The sequence below is a fragment of the Fundulus heteroclitus genome, chromosome 22 (genome assembly GCF_011125445.2).
Source record: "Fundulus heteroclitus isolate FHET01 chromosome 22, MU-UCD_Fhet_4.1, whole genome shotgun sequence".
NCBI classification, from domain to species: Eukaryota; Metazoa; Chordata; class Actinopteri; order Cyprinodontiformes; family Fundulidae; genus Fundulus; species Fundulus heteroclitus.
This window is the reverse complement of record NC_046382.1, coordinates 27,436,125-27,457,188: the sequence shown is the minus strand read 5'-3', so window position 1 is coordinate 27,457,188 and position 21,064 is coordinate 27,436,125. Positions and strand designations below refer to the sequence as shown.

Below are 21,064 nucleotides of genomic sequence, written 5' to 3'. Positions count from 1 at the left end.
TTGTTTGAGCAGATCCGAAGCAAACATGTCAAGGAAATCCTATTTTGGGGCAATCGGTTTGGAAGCTACTGTCAGAAAGTGTCTCACGGAGAGATTATACAGTCCTACCTTCTCACGATGTTTTAGGATGCATGTTTTTTGGGGGGTGGGGTGGGGTGGGGTGGGGGGGTGGGGGAGTCGTACGGCACAAAAGTCCAGGACAAAGGGAATCTGCAGCCTTAATACCTACTTCAACCAGTGACGGCTACGAGTTGCGTTCCCCACCCCGAGCGTTACGTGAACCTCATGTGCATTATTTGTAAATCCTATTTTCTAGAGTTATGTCGTCATACGCTGCTGCTACCCGTGGCCGTCTATGAAAAGGCGTAAAGGAGGAAGACTGCGCACCACACATCCGGTTTATGTGACGAGAGTGCCTCCGAACCTTGTAATGAGTAGGAAACGAAGACAGGCCTCATACATGTGCCCTTTTCCTTTTCTGTTTTTTTTTTTTTTTTTTTTTTTTTTGATTAGGGATGCCACCCAGATGGGAACCACATATTGCAAACGTGGATCTTGGTAGTTGTGAATGCAGACGTGAAGGTGGACTACACGGAACGTATACCCGATGACGTTAAAACACACATATTAATGCATTGTCTTTGTCCATTGATTCCTAACATGGTGGCAATGTATTCACTTGTTTATTATTTCGACCAAAGTTCAATAAAAATTTTAATTGTGTTCATCTGCATGTTTTCATTTCTTCTTTTTTTTTTATTATTATGCGTGGTTCAGTCCAGAGTTTGTTTAGAGGTCCGTCAGCACCCATGAAGGAGTCACACTTCAGAATAAAACGGAGAACAGCTGCAGGCAGCGCAGAGTTATAGCTCCTAAGATCTGAATGGGTCCTTAGATTTAAATTCAAAACTAATACGTGGTGAAATGTATATTTTACATTAAAAAAAAAAACGTAATGGGCATTTATTCCATGGCTCTGAACTGCGACGCCATTACCTATCAGTCAGTGGCAACCACTGCTCTTCTCGGTATAAAGTGTTGTAATGAAGTATATTAGTGGAAGGAAACAGTGGGATAGAAAAATTCAGGAATTTGGCGATTTTAAAGAAATCACTGACTTCCGCTGTAGTGACCGCCTCGAGAGCCACCACACACAAACATCTCTGTAACGCGCTCTAAAACTGCGGCCTTCCTGGTGTTGGCCCAATTCTGAACCAGGAACCTGCTCCATTTCCTGTCACCACATGACCACTGTTGTCATATTTTGTCTAAAGTTCACACACCGTGCAGGGTAACCGGGTCAGAGTGACATTTTAACATTATTTCACCGTGCACCGCAGAACAGGACCCATAAAACAATCATATATGGTTTTAACATTTATATATTTGATCATTGCCAATTTTGTATACATTCATTTATTAAATGCATTTCAAATTTCCTTAAAATTCGAACATGTTCTAATATTATTACATCGTGCCATTTCTTACTTGATTTATGCCACATGGCTGATCTAAAAAAGCAGCAAATTTAGCACATAATAAATCAAGTTTGGTTTTAATTAAATTCAAAAAAGTGATTTACATCATATATATAATAATAATAATATATATCAGATCCCTAACATGCAGATTTAAGGAGCTGTAAGCAGCGAAGCGATCGTCTCCGTGAGCAGGGGGAATCCAGCATGGAGCGGCAGGTCGGTCGCTGCTGCGTTCACCGACACGGCAGCCAGAGATGCTCAGCTCTCCATGCTGTGGTGGGGCAATCAGTCAGAATCACAGGTCACATGGCAACATCTCCCTTCATCTTCACAAGGTCCCATTTTTTAAGGCATGCCAAACTGGTTGTGGGCGCAGTGTCCCGGAACACGCCGGCACCCCTGCTCAGTAGGGGGCGCTATGGGAAGTCAGGCGCTTCCCGATAAAGACCCTGAAAACAGAGCAAATCGTACATGAGTGAGGCAGCACAAAGGCGTATTCAGCTGTCACTGAACACCGCAGTATCATTCTGAGACACTACAGATGACTGCTACAGGTGCATCTAGAATATATTTGGAGAGTTTGCTCATTACGATAACAGAAATCAAAACTCAGAAAAACCTGACACAGGTTCAGTAAACTCAATGTTAGTCCTTTACTCCTGTTCGTTTCGATTGATTACGCCTTGCCTGAGTTTTCTACATAAAAGGATTTCTAAGACAGAAATGTTAAGCCACTGCTCAGTATTGTCCCTGTGACAGACAGTATATATGTCGATAAATGGGCTTCGTTTAACAGTCATCTCAAGGCTGCGGTTATCCTTGTTGGTCGTGCACCTTTTCCTACGACACTTTCTCCTTCCACTCAACTTCCTAATACACTGCAAAAAGGCAACAAAAAGTAAAATTTTCTTGAAATGAGTGGATTTGCACTTGATTTGAGCAGGTAAATAAGATTATCTGCCAATGGAATAAGATCGTTGTGCTTAATATAGGAACAAATCATCTCCATCGTCTTAATTCAAGTGCAGTATATCTAATTATCTTATTTTAGAGGTAAAATTACACGTCTTTAAATTGATCTTTATTAATAGCAGCGATACTATGCAAAAAATGTTCTTGAAATTAGCATATTTGTCCTTAATTTGAGCAGGTAAGTAAGATGATCTGTCAACGGAATGTGTATTTTTACCTGTAACATAAGATAATTGGACATACTGCACTTGAAATAAGACAATGGAGATGAGTTGTTCCTATATTAAGCTCAAAAATCTTATTTTATTGGCAGTTCATCTTATTTACTGGCTCAAATCAAGGGCAAATCCACTCATTTCAAGAAAATCGTACTTACTTTTAGTTCCTTTTTGCAGCGTAAAACGCTTGGGTACCGAATTGTGAGCAAAGACCTTGCATAGCTTCACGTCACGTCAGCAGTCTTCCCTATGATCGTGTAGGCCGTGGCATAACATTTGATGACTACGATATTTATACGTTGTTTTCTTTTCATCAAACCTAACGGCGGTAAGCACTTGAAATGCATCCCGACACGAGATGACCTTTTCGAATTCAGTTAGGGGAGCTCATTGCCTTCAGAACAACTTTCAAATGTATTGAGAGGCACCTGTAGGCTGCGTAAGGAGGCATGGTCCACAGAGTTAGAGTATGAATCCCGTCGCTTACCCCAAGCCAACGGCCAGAATGTGAGAAATGATCAGCGAGGGGAGGAATATCTTCAGAAAGTCAGCCGAGAGAATGCCGCCCTGCTTCATGACGCTGGTGTTCCTTATGCTGAGCGAGGTCGAGCGCTTGGGGTACTTCAGCAGGAACTCCCTGCAGAGCAGCGCATTAATATTTCATTCTTTGGCATAGATTAAAGATCAGCCATTTCCAGCTTTAATGTCAGGCTAACACCTGGGCTCTCCCGGGTTCCACCCTGAAGTCGGCCAATCACAGACGCGACAGGACGAGTCGGGCTGGAGCCCCTAACTGTGCGGTAAAAAGCCGCACTAAAACTGCCATCACACCGAGTGCAACGGGCTGCTTTGAAACACAAAAGCAACAATTACTGCTGCTGCTGCTATTTTGCTGTTTATTGCAGTTCTAGCAATGCTTTTTTTTTATGACATCTGCTTACTGTCATCGCGCTGGAATCTCATTAAAAGGGTATTAAATGGTAGGAATGGTGTGGCAGAAACTTTTAAAACCTCTGCATATCTCGATATGTATTTTTTTTTAGATAGGAGCTCTTTACTTTGGAGGACTGTTCTCAGGCCGACTGGACCAGTCCCAAATCCAGTCTGCGTTCCTCTTCATCAGATTCTCCACTTCACGTCTCCTCTCTTGGAAGTCCTCATCCGACTGGAAAAAGATAACAAAAAAACACACAAACTGGGGTTGAGCGTTGTGCTGTCGGAGCGCATCGCCGTCACTGATAACATGGTGTTGCGAAGCACCACACGAGCAGCGGGAGGCTCTCGGGGCGTTGCCGGCGGCACGAAGAACCGGACCGGCGTCGGTGACGATTGAGGCTGAATCAGTTGCACCAACTGAGCCTGAATGCTCGAATGAGGACCTCCCAATACAGGAATGCAGCCGTTATTAAGACATTTCTTTCCTCCTCCTGCTTTGACATGTCACAAGGACAGTTATCCGTCTGGCAGATGTCTACCATATGCGATCATACCGCTTTTTCACGTTTTATCACATTACACTAATGCTCTTATCTTTATTTATAGACAGAGTAGCTCATATTTGTGATAGGAAACAAATACGTTTTTCCAAGGTCTTTCCAAAGAAAGATCAGATTTTTATTTTATTTTTTTTGCATTTAGCTCTCCCTTTACTTTGACACCCATAAATAAAAACCTGAACGAGCAGGCCGAGCAAGGGGAGCATCGGCCTTAGGTCAACTCTGGAGGAGCTGCAGAGATCCGCGGCTCAGGTGGGAGAGCGCGCCGGCGGCTGTGGGCCGGGGCGCGCCACAAATTTGAGAGGCGAGCAGAAAGCCTCTGCTGTCCGTCCAGTCTGACCCAGCTTGAGCTGTTTTGTAAACATGAACGGCAATAAGCCCTCCAGGCTTGTGGATGTGCAACGCCGACAGCCCCGGAAGAACCAGCGGCTGAAGCGGCAGCACAAGGCGGTGCCGTTTCGGTTTAAACGTAGACTTTAGAATAAAAAGTTCGAGGGGCAGGACCACCGGACATGTTTGTGAAAACCGTGGCGAAGCAACACGTTCTGAGGCGTCTGAGCGGAGGCCAGCGGACTCTAACCTGAGAGCTGTTTCCCTCTGAGCCTCTCCACAGGAGAAGGGGAGTCTGTGATCTGAGTGGGCTGTTGTGGAGAAGAGAAAACACAGAACAAGAGAGTTGAACACACCTACAACAGCTTCTTGGATAATAGGTATTACACAACCAGCGTTTTAAAAAAAAAACACACACATACACACACACTGACTGACTGAGCTTCCTCTTTTTTTATTTTTATGCACACAAACCTGTTGCACTGGGAGCTTCCCTTGGAGCTGCTCCGGCCTGACTCGTGCTGTGCGTCCAGGAGCATTTTCTCCACGTCACCCTCCTGGCTGGACGTGGGGATCTGTTCCTGGCTTCCTCGGTGGCTGGGCCCCTGGGAGCCAGATCCGCTGAAATGCAGCTCTACCCAGGAGCCTTACAATACACAAGCGTCTACACGTGAATCCTCGCCCCCTCTTCCAGTATTACGGTATCATATCATAAGAGCTGCCATGAAGGGTAAGGGGGGGGGGGGCAAAGCGTCTCAAATGTTTCATGTCTTGTTCAGCTTTGAACGCTTTACCTTGCAGACTCTCGTCCGACGAAGCGTCCCTCTGGAGCGACATCTGGGCTGCCGTGGAGACGGTTTTAATTTTTTATTTTATTTTTTTGGAGGCCTGAACGGAGGCGAAATGGAGGCGAAATGTCCCCCCCAAGCAGCTGGAGCCTCAACCAGCACAATAACGGTGACGCAATATTTTGTTTATCCGAACTGGGATTGGCTCCAAAAGGGAGGGCGCGTACGCCCAGTTCCACTATGACGTCAGAGGCGGGGCGCATGCGCATGTGCTGGCTTCCTCGCCTTCCCACCCTGTCTCGGTCCTGTTTAAGTTATAATTGATGCATTTTGAACTCTGATATTTTTTTACGGTAGGGGTATATTTATTTAAAAAAATAAAAAACACTTCAGCTCCTATCAGGTATTTTTTTTTTCCAGCCCAGGTTTGTTGAGTCGTTGCAGTTCCTCTCCGCCGTCTGCAGGTGGCAGCATTGACTCATCACTGGCGTGCGCTCCAGCCGGTGCTGTCCAAGCTGTGCGACTGAGCGCAACATGGTTCATTGTTTTCCGCACCTTCCGCGGTGTCCACGAGCTTTTCGAGGTCAAGTAATGATATATATGGGAACAAAAGCAAAGAGAGAGCTCAAAAAGAGAGAAAATAACCACTAACTAAAACAACAGATTTTTTTTCTCGTTTCTCTTTTCGTTGTTTTCTAATTTTGGAAGGCCAAGTTTTTTTCCCATGCTTGATATTGCTCCATGTTCTGTTGCCTACATTTCTCCTTATTTGCTACAATAAAGACCTTGTTTAACAATAGAGAGAGTACCACATATTTCCATTTACTGTAGGAAAGAAACAAAACGATTTTCTCCTTACTGTCTTACATTTTATCAAACTAAACTTTTCATGCTTTACGGCACTTAACATCGCCCCAAATTGTTTCTTGGTGCTAAATGTCAAAACGAGAGATTCTTTGAAAAAAAAAAAAAAAAAAAAAAAAAAAAAACGTATATCATGATTAATATGGCTGCACAGTGAGGCAGTAGGTAGCGCTGTTGCCTTGCAGCAAGACGGTCCTGGGTTCAAGTCCAGCCCTGGGTCTTTCTGCATGGAGTTTGCATGTTCTCCCTGTGCATGCGTGGGTTCTCTCCGGGTACACTGGCTTCCTCCCACAGTCCAAAAACATGACTGTTAGGTTAATCCTTAAGTGTGAACATGTGCGTGAATGGTTGTTTGTCCTGTTTGTCTCTGCGTTGCCCTGCAAACTGTCCAGGGTGTACCCCGCCTCTCGCCCATTCACAGCTGGAGATAGGCACCAGCAACCCTCGCAACCCCAACAAGGGATAGACGTGCAACAGCTTTGTCAGTTTCTGAAAGGCTCATTTTCAATGTTGGGGTTGACTGAGGCACATATATGTTTATGTATTTTATATCCTGGTTTCATTTAACAATACCTGTCATTTTTTTCTATTTAGATAGCCCTATTGCACTGTTTGGGACTGCACCCATTTTGCTGTGATCTTTCTCATACAATGACAATGAAGATTGGGACTCAATAACTGGCCACAATATTCTGTTTCCTCTGTTCCCAGCCATCCCTTGAATAGGGAGACAGGCTTTGTGTCCCAGAGATGAACTCGTTTTGGTGCAAAATGTGTGCATCCATCCTAGAACAAAGGTTCTTGTGGATATGTTGGCTGATGATGGTAAGAGATTGTCACTCAGGGAAGACTATACTGCAGAAACAATACAACAAAAGCCAGTTTACAGTTTGTAAATGCATTCAGGGAAAATGCCAAACTTTTTTGGAGACGCATTCTGTGTTCTGATGAAATTAAAACCTTTATTGTGTCAAAACAAAAACAATTAAATAAAACCTATACCACAACATCTTCGTCCACTTAAACTGACAGGCCGGCCAAGGAGAGTGTTAATCAGAGAAGCAGTCAAGAGCAACATGGAAACTCTGGAGGAGCTGCAGAGACTCACAGCACAGGTAGGAGAATCTGAACATGTAAGAGTGGCCAGAAGAAAGCCACTAGTATCAGTTACCTTGTAAGGTTACATTTGCCTGACTTAGAAATCAGTGTTTAAAAGTTTATAGACAAGCAATAAAAATAAATCCTGTCATACTGAAGAAATGCACATGTGTATGCTGCAATGGGAAAAGGGTAAAACACAGATGTGCTGTTCATTACTTCTTCATCAGGCGAGTCCAATTGCAAATCTGGCAAATGTAATTATTTTAGCTCCCATGGAGATAAGCGGGGCTGATTATCCTGAAAAAGATGTAATTATTTATACAATAGAGAGAGCTTCTTATTATTCTGGGGTGTGCCCCCCCCCCCCCCCCTCCCAACACACACACACCCTCGACAGGAAACAGTTTCTACAGTTCCTTTTAAATCAATTTTTTGATGAAAATGACAAATTATAAAATCAAAATTATTGACAAATATAAAGGTTGCAAAAAACATTAAACTGAAGAACGCTGTTGCTATTGATATTATTTCTGAACAAAATGACTGCCAAAAATGGAAGAAATCATTCTTCTGGACAAAAAAAAAGAGGAATAAAGTGTATAAGTAGAGGAATTTTACTTTTTGCTTTGTATTAGTTTGAGTGAGAAGGTACCAATCCAAAATGTTACCATTTAAAGAAGTCAAATGAATTTTAACTTTCCTTTAGATGTTTTCAGCTCAGTGTACCTGTAAGATTTAGACAGCTGTGTAATGCAAAGCCTGTTAATGCCAATTATTTGGAACTGCCACTTTACCATGTTCTGTGTTCAGAGATCAGGTGAGATCCTGACATTAGTGTGGCTGTAGTATTCATAAAATTAAAGGAAAAAGTCTAAGCTTTACCCACAATATTAAAGGCATACTATGCAACATTTTTCAGTTAATTAATGTGTTCCATACCATTTTGGATGATTAAATGAGTCATTTCAGGTCGAACAAAGGTTTTCTCGGCCGCCCTGGGGGTCTGTGGGGGAAATACCGTACTTGCAAGAGCAAGAGCTCACGGCCCGCACACACAGAAGTCTTGCTTTACGGGGAGAACTCCATGTGTTTTTGCCCTGCCATTCACTATATGCACGCGCGAAAGCAACAACATAAACATGCAAGCATATCGAGTTTTATTTTTATTATTATTATTATTATAATTTTTTTTTTTTTTTTTTTTTTTTTTTTATGTTGGCGAGACCCTACCGCGGCAGCCGCGGCGAGGCGGCGGCGGCGGCGGCGGCTTGGCGAGGCGGTGGCGGTAGCGTCTCGCCAACATAAAAAAAAATATAAAATAATAATAATAATAATAAAACGGACGAGGCGGCTGCGGCAGGGGCCGCGGCTTGGCGAGGCGGCGGCGGCGGCAGCGGCCGCCGCCTCGCCAAGATAGCGCTGCGGGAAGCTTGATGTTCATACCTTCACTGTGTTAGTCATTGTTTGTACTGCCGTTTTTTCCACTTTTCGTTGCGTTTGCCTGTCTGCTAAGGTCAAAACAACCGCGCCTGGCTTGTCGGAGAAACCAGAACAGCTGAGCATCTTTACGACAGTGCACTTTTACTTTCGCCCTCTGGGGGGAGCCTCGCTGGAAAATCAACCCCGGTTGCATAGCATACCTTTAACTAAAATAAAAATATTTTCAGTTTCAAGGAGAACCTACTGGACATTTAAGTTAAAGCAACAAGAACAAACAAAATCATAGAAATTAGCCTTAGCATAAGTTAAATTAATACTTGAAACATTACCGTATCCAAAAGTTTTGATCTGCTTTAGAAATGCCGCTTTTAAAAAAAAACTCTGTGCAATGCTTTTATTTTATGGGCAAATAGAACATTAAATATTCATGTATCCTGATTTGCATGTTGCAGTTATGACACATCTTTACATCACTTAATGAAATTTCTTCGGGGATGATTCAATACCGGCCCTTGATCAGATCACTTTGTTCTCTGAAAGTCTTTTAAAACAAGAGATAAAGCAAAGTCGACACCTTTGCTGAAGCTGTCAGAGCTTGTTTAAACGTCTCTGTGTACAGCTTTGTGTGTCTGGGTGTGTTGTAGATGAGAGGCCAGGTGGCCGGAGAGGGAAGGAGAAGTTCAGGGAAAGTAAAAAGAAACTGATATTTATTTATTCTACTACTGGTGATGATTGCATTCAACAAGCGCATGTGTTGTATACAGCGGATAATATTAATAATAATAATAATAATAATAATAATAATAATAATAATAATAATAATAATAATAATAATAATAATAATAATAATAATAATAATAATAATAATTTGGCATCACCCACATGTTTTCATTGTTGACAGACACCAATTAGTTGGCAATGAGGAGCCTTTTGAGTCTGTTATTTAGTTTATAAAGCTGTCATAGCTATTGGGGGCTGTGTAACGTCATCAGAGATACTTTAATAACATGAATGCTGTTGATACTGTTGAAACATGATACTTTTAATAACAATAACATGCACTTCATTTAAATGAAGAAGTTTAACTGAATTTTTTTTATGTCGGTGACGTCGACTATTACATCATGAAGCGGAGGGGGCGATGGGGGGGGGGGGGTCACAGTAGCGTAGAAGTTAGGGAGCTAGTCCTGCAGTTGAAAGGTTGCTGGTCCGATCCTCAGTTGTTGTGTCCTTGGGAAAGACACTTCACCTGAACTGCCTGCTGGCACCATCAGGGTGGGTGTGAATGACTGGTTGTAGCGTAAAGCGCTTTGGGGTCGTCAGACTTGATAAAGTGCTATAGAAGTACAAGCCATTTATGTCAGGATTTTAGAGTTCAAAGTCAGAAAACCAAACAGCCCCCCCTGTCAAATGATGGTCTGATGGTTTGTATCCCAATAGTGGAACACATATTGCTGTACAGTCAACCTCTATATGTGAACATGCTCTTAAAAATGGAGACAAATATTTCAGGCGAGAAAGTGAAGTCCAGACTGCCCTAAGAAACACGGCTGTGCACATTTATATTGTAGTTAAGACGTCTGCTGTGAGCTATTTACTAGCCATTAAATATGCTTGTGTTCATTTTGCGTTTTGACTAATATTGCGGGGCAAGCGTTATTATGTGCTTGTTTTGCTATAGCAGTTAGCAAATCCTAGTGTTTTCAATTGGAACGCTATGAGCTCCAATTTCTGAGAAAAATTGACTGCAGCATGTGTAAGTCAGATAACCAGTGCAATAACTGTTGCAAAGCTACTGCAAATGGCTTTACAAGATGATTATGAGACATTTCTCTTTGTTTTATTCCTTAAAAACAAGAGAGACATGTTCACAAATAGATATTTTACAACTCTGTGTCTACAGCTGTTCTACTGAGAAATAAAATGTCAAAAGTGGATGTTAAATACTACCACGTTGGGTTTGTTTTGTAGGACTGAGCTAATTTGGGAGCTTCTGTGATCTTGTTTTGGTACTATTAGCAAAATGTATATATTATGTTTGCTTATACTGTCTACTTGTTTGTTCACTGAACATTTAGTAAAAGGTGTCTACTGTTTCCAAATAGGCTAAGCTAGCAATGTTTCTTCCAAAAGTTGAAGTGTTGAATTTTGCTGCGAGTTAAAGCAGTCTTCCCCCCCCCCCCCCCCCCCCCCCCCCCTGTAGGTCATAACCTTTGTGAAAATGCGTTCAACTCCTTCTTAGCTCTGGAGCTGACCTTGCTGTTTTGTTGAAGAACTAGAAATGTATTCCTATACATAGTGGTATTACAGTGGAATACATTTTCAGCCACCCAAATGGTAATTTGTTCACCTAAATATAAAATGAATGGCTTTGTGGGCTTATACCATGCTGTGCTGATTATTTTATCTCCAAGAGCACCAAAAACATCAGTTTCTCAAACTAGCGATTTACAATTTGCAGCTTCGCCTTTTTAGAAAATGTAATCGGTCGTTTCTGTTTGGCAAAACCTTCCCACAAGCTTCATGAAATATGAGGAAAGCCTTTTGTTCATTATTTTGTTTATAAAACATAAAGAGGAGATTATGCGGTTTCTAAAGTTTATTTAAAACCACTTAGCCTCAGTGGCCTTTGTAATTTTGCCAGACTTCCACAAATAGGTCTTAAATAAAGCATTTTGGGTAGGGGGCAAAACTAAACTGTATGGCAATATGAGACCACATAATTGTGTGTTTTTTTGGTGAAATGAGTGAACCTGTTTTACTTAACCGAAACAAGATTAAAAGACCTTTAAAGTAGCATATTAGAGGATGGTGAAAGTGCTGATACTTTAGATTTTTCTTACTCCTAAATGCTATGCCATCCATGTATTCTGGCTCTTTTAATTCCCAGCGAGGTCTTCTATTCCCTAAGGTGTTCTTCCGGAGATCAAGAGTGGCCTCCAGTCAAAACAGACAAGAAACATTTGGTTTTGAAGTCCTTGAAGATTTAATCAGATTCAGAAAACCTCACTGATCCCTGCAGGGAAACTGTTTTGTAAGAGCTGCTTAAGATTGTGCCGAAATTAAAATTATGCAAAAGTGAGAGAAATGCATGAAAGCACTGGGTGCACTGTCTCCGTTGGGCCCGATATAGGTTATTGTCAATCAGAAGATGACCCGAGGCAAAGTAGGATTTCATTTGGAATTAACAGAGGCAAACTCCGTGGTAAATGGAAGATGTACAAAATCTTTATTTTTCATTCATTTTTTGGGATAGTCGAGTCCTTATTTTAGTAGTCATACTATGGTGTCTGTTAATTGTAAAAAGAACATTTTATTTTTGCACAAGTGTCTTACTTTAAACACAATTAAAAATTGGGTTAATTGTCCATTTTATATGCAAGTGTAAGCCCTAAGGAATAAAGAAAGTCTAAAAGATAACAGGGTCTTACTGCCGCTTGCATCCCTCAGAGTCCAATAATAGTATCCTGCGTCTTTGTCATGTAGGAGAAATAATATACCCAAGTGTGCCTGGCACATTCTGATTAATAAATATTAAATGATTGCTTTAACATCGAAAACATTATTAATCTCCCGGTCTTATTTAAACTTGTTATGGCTTCTGAACGACTCTTGTTTATCCTGTACAATCTGAACTCGCTCTAAGTTTAACCACTTCTTTGACAATATGGCACACAGAAAAATCTGATTATTATTTCTGAAGCCCAGATGTTTAGTCTATGCTGTTTGGACAGGGGTTAGGCAGTTTTAACCAAACACTGGCTAGAGAAACTGTGATCCAGTTTGTTGGGTTGGAGAAAAGGCCAGAAGGAGCCTCTTTAGTCTTCACAGATTGGCGCTTTAAAGCCTTCAAGGACCTGAACTCGGTCAAACTTCACTAAATATCTTCCACTGGATGAAATAAGACATGATAAGATGATAAAATCAGGCAGTATGATATTGCTAATGTTTGTGTGTTGTCATAATGACACTTTGTTAGATAGAGGTCGAGTTGGTTCACTTGAGAGACCATTAGCCTGCTACCTGCTAAGTAGCTAGCACAAGCTAGTGCTAGCTATGTTCGACAATCACACTTTGCAACAGAATTGATCATAAATTCAATACAGACCATTAAAGTAGCTTAATTTTTTTGTTTGATTTGTATTTTAAAAGTTGCTTGCGTTGTATTGACCTAATCATTAATTACTTTTCGAAGTTTTAACAAAAAAAAAAAAGTACTGAATAGAACAACAATATTGTGGCTCTCAAAACTGAATTGTTTGTCAGTGGAAGTTTTATCTGAAATTCCAGTTGTCGTCCATGTGTTTTTAATCAGCTAATTTATAATATAGATTTAAACAAACAACCAAACAAAAAAACATGTATTTCAAACCAAATCTTAATTCTTTAGTGATTCAGATTGTGGGTTATTGTTTTCTACCCACTCTTTGGTAGCCTGAATTTTAGATATTCGTCTGTTTAATAATTTGTTGATCTAAAGGTCAACCCTGTATTCTCGGTCAACCAGAACTGTGGTGATATGCAACAATAACGTAGATCAATGTACATTAGGAAATTAGTCTCAATTGAAAATCAATATAAAGGAGGAATTACATTTGACTATAGACTAAAGCAGAAAAGAGATTTCTGTATATTTCTCAAGACAAAGAGGGTTTTTTTTTTTTTTAGATCAACATAACAGCAGTTGCACTTCAGTTAAATGGGAAGATTAAGAACAACGTGAACTGGTAATTAATGTAATCAGCAATCATGTTTATTATTAATCAAACTGAGATATATTTACTGCTGATTTGATTAGGCAATACACACAAAAATCTAAACAGATGCCAACGCTAATTCTGCCCTGCTAACTCCTGCTGCAGCTCAAAGGGGAAGGTTTGATGAAAAATAAATTGAACAAATGAAAGTTCATCATTCTTTCAGGAGTATAAAGAGAGGTCTTGCACCCTGATTTTGGGATATAGTATTTAATGCGATCCCAGCTGGGAAAGTTTGGGAGTGAAGGAAAAAGGAAAACAAAATCAATGTTCAGAACCAGCATCTAATCTGTCAGTTTTTAACACGTCTGATGGGCAGGGGTGCTGTATAGCAGAGAAAAGTTTGGACAATTCTAAGGGCCCCTTGTATATATAAAAGAGGATTTTATATATATATATATATATATATACATATGAGCTCTTCTAATGATTTAGATTTATTTGTAATGGGGCCCAAAATTCATGACGGCACCCCTGCTGATGGGTCAAAGTATTGGACCTCGCTCAGAAACAGGTCCATACTGTCTGAAATGTTTTTATTTGATGTGCTGATTTTGTTTCTGCACTGAGATTCCATCACCTCCGTCTCTCTCTGGCAGACTGACAGCTGTTGGCTCGAGGTAACTCTGCTGACTTTCGTGGTATTTTCCCACTTTGAACGTTCTCAAACAAAGTGAATGAATTGACTTTGAGGAGAAAAAATACACAACCTTTTATTTTCTCACAGAAAATAAATGAATGTAGTGAATCATGCGATGCAAAAAGAGCAATTGAATATCAACAGGGGCATCTCTATCCAGGTTGGAATCCCAACTCAGCTCTTGGTGGCGTACATGCACTTCCTGGAGAGGTGTCATCACAAAGTGCTCCTCGACCAATCAGAGGTGGGGTTCAGGGACCTTGTGGGCGATGTCACATTACACATGAGAAATCAGTTCTAATATTTACTCTAAACCATTATTGTCTCTGGCTAGGCTGAGGAATGACCACGTTAATGGCCCCAAACGCACCTCCAAGGTGACCGCTGCCTTGCTAAACAGACTGAGGGAAGAGCTGCTGGACAGGTCCAAAATGTTGACACTTTGTACAGTCAGGACATTTTCACTTAGGGGTGTTTACTTATTTTTTTGCCAGCAGTTTAGACAATAAAGGCTGTGTGTTGAGTTATTTTGAGGAGAAACCACATTTGCACGGTTACACCAGCTGTACTTTCCATTGTATCTTCAGTGTTGTTCTGTGAAAAATATAATACAATATTTACAAAAATGTGAGGGGTGCACTCACTTTTGTGAGATGCTGTATGTTAATGCTTTCCACATTAAAAAAGAAAATATTTATTCATACAAGAGAAGTTGGACATACATTGACAGACAATCAGACAACGTAAGAGGATTCTATGAATAGATCTGAAAGGTGTTGTGGGTATTTCCTGGAGGTGAAAGGCCAGATTTGATGTGTTTATGTACTCTACAACAACCTTATTGAACTAAATTTACAGAGGCCTGCATCTGATCCATTTTTGACCCATTACGTTAGAATAATGGCCCGAACTGGGCCGTTTTTTTTAGAGTGCATTAAGTTTTAAGAAAAAAATCTGTGTGAAAGCTGTGGGAACTCCGACTGGGAGTATCTGTTTAAAGATAGTTTTACAAGTTGAGCCATCACGGGCATAAATCGTGATACTCTGCAGTCTTTGCAGAAGGAAATTAATCATTGTCTCTGCAAACAGTGAAAGTGGACTCGTGTGTACTTTAGTTATTGTAACTATGATGTTTGTGGTTTCAAACCAAACATAAGTCACATTAACTGTAATTTGACACAAGAGCTTTAAAAAACATACAAGATTTGAAATAATGCAAGTGTTATTGTGGTTTCGACTGCATCCTCTGAATGCGTTCCTATGACTAACACTGCTCCGTAAATCATTTTGGGCAAGAACGTAATGTTCATTTTGGCATTTTAATCTCTCCGTGCTCGGTGTTGAGGCACTTCGCGTCGTAATTTATGCAACGCCGCTCCTCAAGCAGAGCTGCAGACTGCAAGAGAATAGTCATTTTAATTAAAGGATGCATTCAGAAAGCAATCATAGCAGTTTATTTTTCTTTTCCAATCAAACTGATGTGCGACAAGCCAGAACCAAAGCAGATTAATTTCTCTTGAATTCCTCCTAACGTTAAATATTACATCTTGTTAATGTTCAGCACTATGATAAGACAACACTTTTTTTTTTTTTTTTTGCTCCACAACATTGAAAATGTCAACTTTTTTTTGGTCTGAGTACCTTAAAACGGATGCATGCTACAGTAGCCACATATTCATGCTCCATGATTAGGCTTTCCCACAAAACCTCAAATACCATTTTTCTCTATTTCTCTTGTAAGATTGTTTATGGGAATTTTATGAAGCTGTATTTTAAGCCTCTGAGAAATGGTTGAACCACGGGAATCTTCAGATGCCAGGATCCCAGAAAGCAAGTCCTGGGAACCCCTCTCAGTTATTTGGGATAAAAGAATTACATGGCTGGCGAACATGTTTGGTGAGTTATAAACAAATTTGTTGACCATGGAAGCCAGTGTGGACCTGAATGTTCACTTAGTGAACAAAAGCACAAACAGAGAGAAATTTCAACATGAAAAGCATGCATAAAGAGACAGGAATCACTGATAACACTCAAGGAAAAAAATAAATAAATACTGATAAGCTGCTGGATATTAACCTCATGGCGTAATTTGCAGAAGACACTCATATTTCTCTCTCTGTGTGAGTTCTGTTTGACTCCAGGGGAGATTTTAATGACATCCTGATATGAGGGGCTATAATTCATGATAAACTGTGTTCAATACTGTCATGTTACCCATCCCTCCCAGGGATAATTTTCTGTTCGTATAATTGTCTTGTTCTCGGGCTTGTTATGAGGGAGTGAGCTAGCTTGTGGGGTGGAGATAACATCCTCTTCTGTACAGATTTGCTTTCGGGAGAGGCGGGGGGGGGGGGGGGGGGGGGGTGCCATTGTTTGTACAGCCGTTAAAAGACACAAACAATTGTTGTTGTTTTTTTTTTTTGCTGTTCGATCTTTTTTCAGAAAGCTAACAATGCTGCTTACAGTTTTCTAAATCTCACAGCGACAGAGACTCAGCTGCCACGATCCTTGCATATCATGCAACAGATAATAGCCGCTAATGATTTTTTTTTTTCTCTCTGCTCATTTGACACAGCCTAATTATGAAAGTACAGTCGCGTCTAGTAAAGACGACGAAAAGCCATTCGTTGGTATTAAACATCTGAGCAATAAACCAATGTTCTTGACACGCAAGGCCACAGCTAATCACATTAAGAGAGAATTAAAAAGAAACTGCAGCCTGTTAAATATTTGAAGCGTGTTTGCACTTCAGTGCCTTGAAACAAGCGGTAGTGATTTTCAATTCCAAATCCACGAGCGCTAAAAATCAGAAGAAATCGACCTATTGCATTCCATGGTGGAATGAAATGAAAAGCAACATGAATATGGTTAGGTAGTAATGTAAATACAACAATCTTGGTATTTTCTTCCAGCTTTTTAAAAAAAAGAAAAAAAAATGAAGTCTGCTGTTATGCAAAATGCCTAATAGTTGCTTGAATAAATGCAACAAGGTGATGAGCCGGCCTGAATAAAACATAAAGTTGAACAACTAGGTACAACCTTATGTTTGGGGCTACCACATAAAATTAAATCCCAAGCAAACACACTTGTGTTTGTTTTGTAATGTGAAAACTTTTAGGGGGTGTGAATACTTTTGCACGCCGCTGCATCTGCAGCTATGTATTTATGAAACAACGTGATGCAAATAACGTGAAGGTCAAGCTAAACGCACTCTGTGATATAATCAAATTTAACTGTTGACTCAATAGTAAACCGTGGAACTGTGGAGGTTGGAGAATTTTGGAGATTACTGGTGTCGTGTCGGCTGGGGGGGATTAACTGAAAACGGGGCCCAAAATTAAAATGATCAGGGCCCCAGATAATGTCAGGCCAGCTCTGCCTGGGCGATTATGTAACTGTCACCGGTCTGCTTGGCTTCTATCATGCATCATTTTGGCATTTAATTTCCACTTCCTGAATGACTGCAGCTGTGAGGTTATTATTCAGGTCTCAGCACTACATAGTCTCCCCGGCTTTGCTTATTTACAAACTTTGACATTTCAAGGAGATCTATACTGTTGTAACATATTGCACATTTTATGTGTTCTGACAGATTTGCATCAGGTACGCATTTGATCCAGCCATGTCAGCTTGAATATGTACTATGCACATTTATAATCTAATATGGCTGACTGTTGTAAAAACAGAATATATATATATATATATATATATATATATATATATATATATATATATATATATATATATATTCATCCAGTATGTCACAGTTATACAGTATCAAAACTCTAAATAGACTAGCATGCTGCAACAAAGTAATGGAAGTTGCAAAACAAGCATGATGCACATATATCAAAAACAAAATTACAAACCTCCTATGTTCCTTTTGCAAAGGATTTTTTTAAATGACTTCCTGAAGTCTTTATTGAATATGGTGTATATGACAGGATTTAGCGAGCTGTTGCAGTAACCGAACCAGAAGAAGGTTTTGAACAGCGTCTCTGGGATGCAGCACGTGTCACAAACTGCTGCGAGCGTGTAGGTGAAAAAAAAGGGGAACCAGCAGAGAACAAACACTCCCACGACCACAGCCAGGACGAAGGTGAAGCGCCTCTCTCTGTACTGCCTCCCCTTCCACTTGCTCGCTCTTGCAGAGGACAGATCCTCCGTCTTCGGACAACTTTCTTTCGGTTTCACCTGAGTCACTTTGGATGTTCTCCCGCTCCTCTTTTTCCTCAGGGAACACAGGACGTTTTCGTTCCCGTCGGAGGAGGATGGCTCTTCCTCCAAATCCAACCCGCAGATCTCTTCTCCATCTTTCAGTTCGTCTCTTTCTTTTCCCTGTTTTTCCAGAGGGTCCATGCCCAGTTTGGTGTCCTCTAAGTCGCCGTTCTCTCTTTGCCTCTGTCCTGGCGAGGCTCTCGTTCTTTTCTTGGCTACCTGGTAGATCCGGACATACACCATAACCATAATGACGCAGGGCGCGAAGAAGGATGCAGTGCTTGAGAATATGATGTACCATTTCACCTCATTGATCTTGCACACGGGATTGTCCTTCCCCCCGTCCTTCTTCGTCATCGTTATGAGCGGAGGGAATGAAATCAAGGCCGCGAGCACCCAAACTAAACAGATGTTGCACTTTATCCGGCGAGGCGTCCGTTTCAGGTTGTACTCGATGGCTTTGGTCACGGACCAGTACCGGTCCAGGCTTATGGCACACAGGTGAACGATGGATGAGGTGCAAAAGAGGACATCCAAAGCCAAGTGGATTTCACACCACACCGTGCCAAAGTACCAGTAGCCCATGAGTTCGTTCGCCAAGGAGAAGGGCATCACCAAAGTGGAAACCAGGATGTCCGCGCACGCCAGAGAGACCAGGAACAAGTTCTGGGGGGCCTTCAGGGACCGGCTTGTGATCACCGCGATCACCACCATGACGTTGCCGAACACGGTTGTCAAAATGAGCACGCCCACCAGGACGGTGAGCATCGCCGAGGTCTGCACTGCGAAGGGCTGTTTGCCGGGCAAAGTCTCGTTTCTGCTGGTGAGGTTGAGACAACCCATCGGGGCGAGCCGCGGTGTCCAAAGCACGGTCTGAATTTGGGTTTTTCCTCGGCGAGCAGAGGGGAAGCTGCCCTGTCCCGCTGCCTATTCAGGGGTTCCCTTTAAGATGCCAGCAACAGAGAGTGGTCTCTTCATTTTGCTGAGATTGATGAAGAAGTTGATGTTTTCTTTCTTCCCTTTAGAGTAAAAAAAAAGGGTATAAACAAAATAGCCATAAACATTTCTTTCTGTTAAATGACAAAAAGCCATTAAAAGCAATTTAATGCAATCCATTTTTTTTTTCTACATGATTTTCTTATAACTAAATGCCGGTTATAAAGTGAGAAACATTCTCCCACCTACCTTTAAGAATAAAGATGCACATTTTAATGCCATGTCGTAAAAACATTTTTCCTTTAAGTCGTGGCTCAGGCAGGTCTTTTCATCCGTCGCGGTGGAAGTGAAGTGCGCGCTTTAAATGCGGGTTGATCTGACACTGGAGATCTGTGATGCTGCCTCCACTTCAGTGAGAACACAGCAATGGGCGGAGTTCAGTTGCTGGAGACTTAAAAAGTGATTCGGTGCTGCTTCCAGACGCCCTAAATCATTGGTTGATTTTGAGGATAATTATGCTGTTGATTTATAGTAGCAATTTATGTGGACTATTAGATTACAGTGTTAGATGAGTACACTCTGTGTACGTTTTGTGCTTCTGTGTCATGAGCCAATCATATATCTTGAGAGTAAAATAACTGGAAATAATGGTTGTCTTTGGAGAGAGGATGGGGGGTCATTTAGTTTATCACTAATAGCACTGAAGGCCCAGATAGAGAAGTCTATTGATATACAACCTCACTAAAATGATTGTAATCTGGTTTTCAGAGAAGGACTACATTAATCAAAAGGAATGGGTTTTATTAATTAATATACTAAGCTTTTTTATCAAGTATGTCTGTTATGACTTTTGTCATATTTTAAAAAGGTTATTTATGTTCAATTAAATAATGATTTTTTTTTTGGATTAAGGTTTTGAGGACCTTTGTTATTGTTTTTCTTCCCCATCTGATTATATAATTCTTCTACTGTGCGTAGGAAGTGATTTGATTGTGCGTATGTTTCACTGCACATTTAAAATAATATGGGATTCGTTTTTTATTCATTTGGTCATTTGCAACACCTTCATGTCACATTCCAGTTTGAGGTGTGATATTCAGGGTGAGGGAAGCTGTTGCTGCCCCAGACTTTCTACAATGTAGTGCCTTGGATTAAGTACTCACGCCCCTTGCACTTTTTCACCTTTTTTTTTCTCTCTTTACAGCCATAAACTCCACTGTGTCTGTTTGGGGTTTTATGTGACAGACCAACATAAAGTAGTTGATATATGTGAAGTGGAAGCAAAATGACACATGGTTTTCTTGTAAGAGAAAAATAGCCTGGAATGTGCGGTGTGCATTCATATTGAGTAGACCCACCCCCCTGATTCAAAAGCCTGTAAAATAATCTTGCTGCAGGTACAGCTGCAAGTCTTTTGTGGTATATTTATAGCAGCTTCTCTTGTTGAAAGTTTTACTCATCCCTCTTTGCAAGCTCAGTCAGATCGAATGCAAAGTGGCTGTGAACAGCAAATTTTAAGTCTTGCATGTCATTTGAGGAGCTTCGAGTGGGCCATTCTAAAACATAAATGTGCTTTAATCAGAATATCATTGTAGTTCTAGTGGTACGTTTAATGTAGTTCGTTAAACTTACCAACTATGTTACCATCCACTATGACTCCCCCCCCCCCCCCCCCCAAGCATGATGCTGCTGACATGTGTCATCTTTCTTTCTAATTCTTCACTATCAAGTCCTAATAAAATATGCTGAAGTTCTTGATTATAACAAGACAAAATAGGGTTATTTTGTTTAAGGGCTGTGGCTTTATGCTGTGGGTGTAATGG

General features: G+C 41.0%; 3 protein-coding genes across 3 annotated transcripts in view; 1 reads left to right on the top strand and 2 right to left on the bottom strand.

The window, feature by feature from the left end:
* mgmt (O-6-methylguanine-DNA methyltransferase) overlaps positions 1 to 21,064 on the top strand; it is a 303,909-nt gene that overhangs the window by 178,819 nt on the left and 104,026 nt on the right. The gene's annotated exons all lie outside the window — the stretch shown is intronic.
* bnip4 (BCL2 interacting protein 4) lies at positions 1,366 to 5,487 on the bottom strand. Its single transcript, XM_012864027.3, has 6 exons — positions 5,292 to 5,487; positions 4,972 to 5,143; positions 4,748 to 4,808; positions 3,730 to 3,836; positions 3,159 to 3,308; positions 1,366 to 1,930 (listed from the first exon to the last, which is right to left on the bottom strand). Exons 1-6 carry the CDS (start codon positions 5,332 to 5,334, stop codon positions 1,885 to 1,887), a joined length of 579 nt encoding a protein of 192 aa, XP_012719481.1. The 5' UTR covers positions 5,335 to 5,487; the 3' UTR covers positions 1,366 to 1,884.
* On the bottom strand, positions 17,845 to 19,610 carry LOC105927271 (alpha-2A adrenergic receptor). Its single transcript, XM_012863949.3, has 2 exons — positions 19,491 to 19,610; positions 17,845 to 19,324 (listed from the first exon to the last, which is right to left on the bottom strand). The coding sequence occupies exon 2, from the start codon at positions 19,146 to 19,148 to the stop codon at positions 17,949 to 17,951; it is 1,200 nt and encodes a 399-aa protein (XP_012719403.2). The 5' UTR covers positions 19,149 to 19,324; positions 19,491 to 19,610; the 3' UTR covers positions 17,845 to 17,948.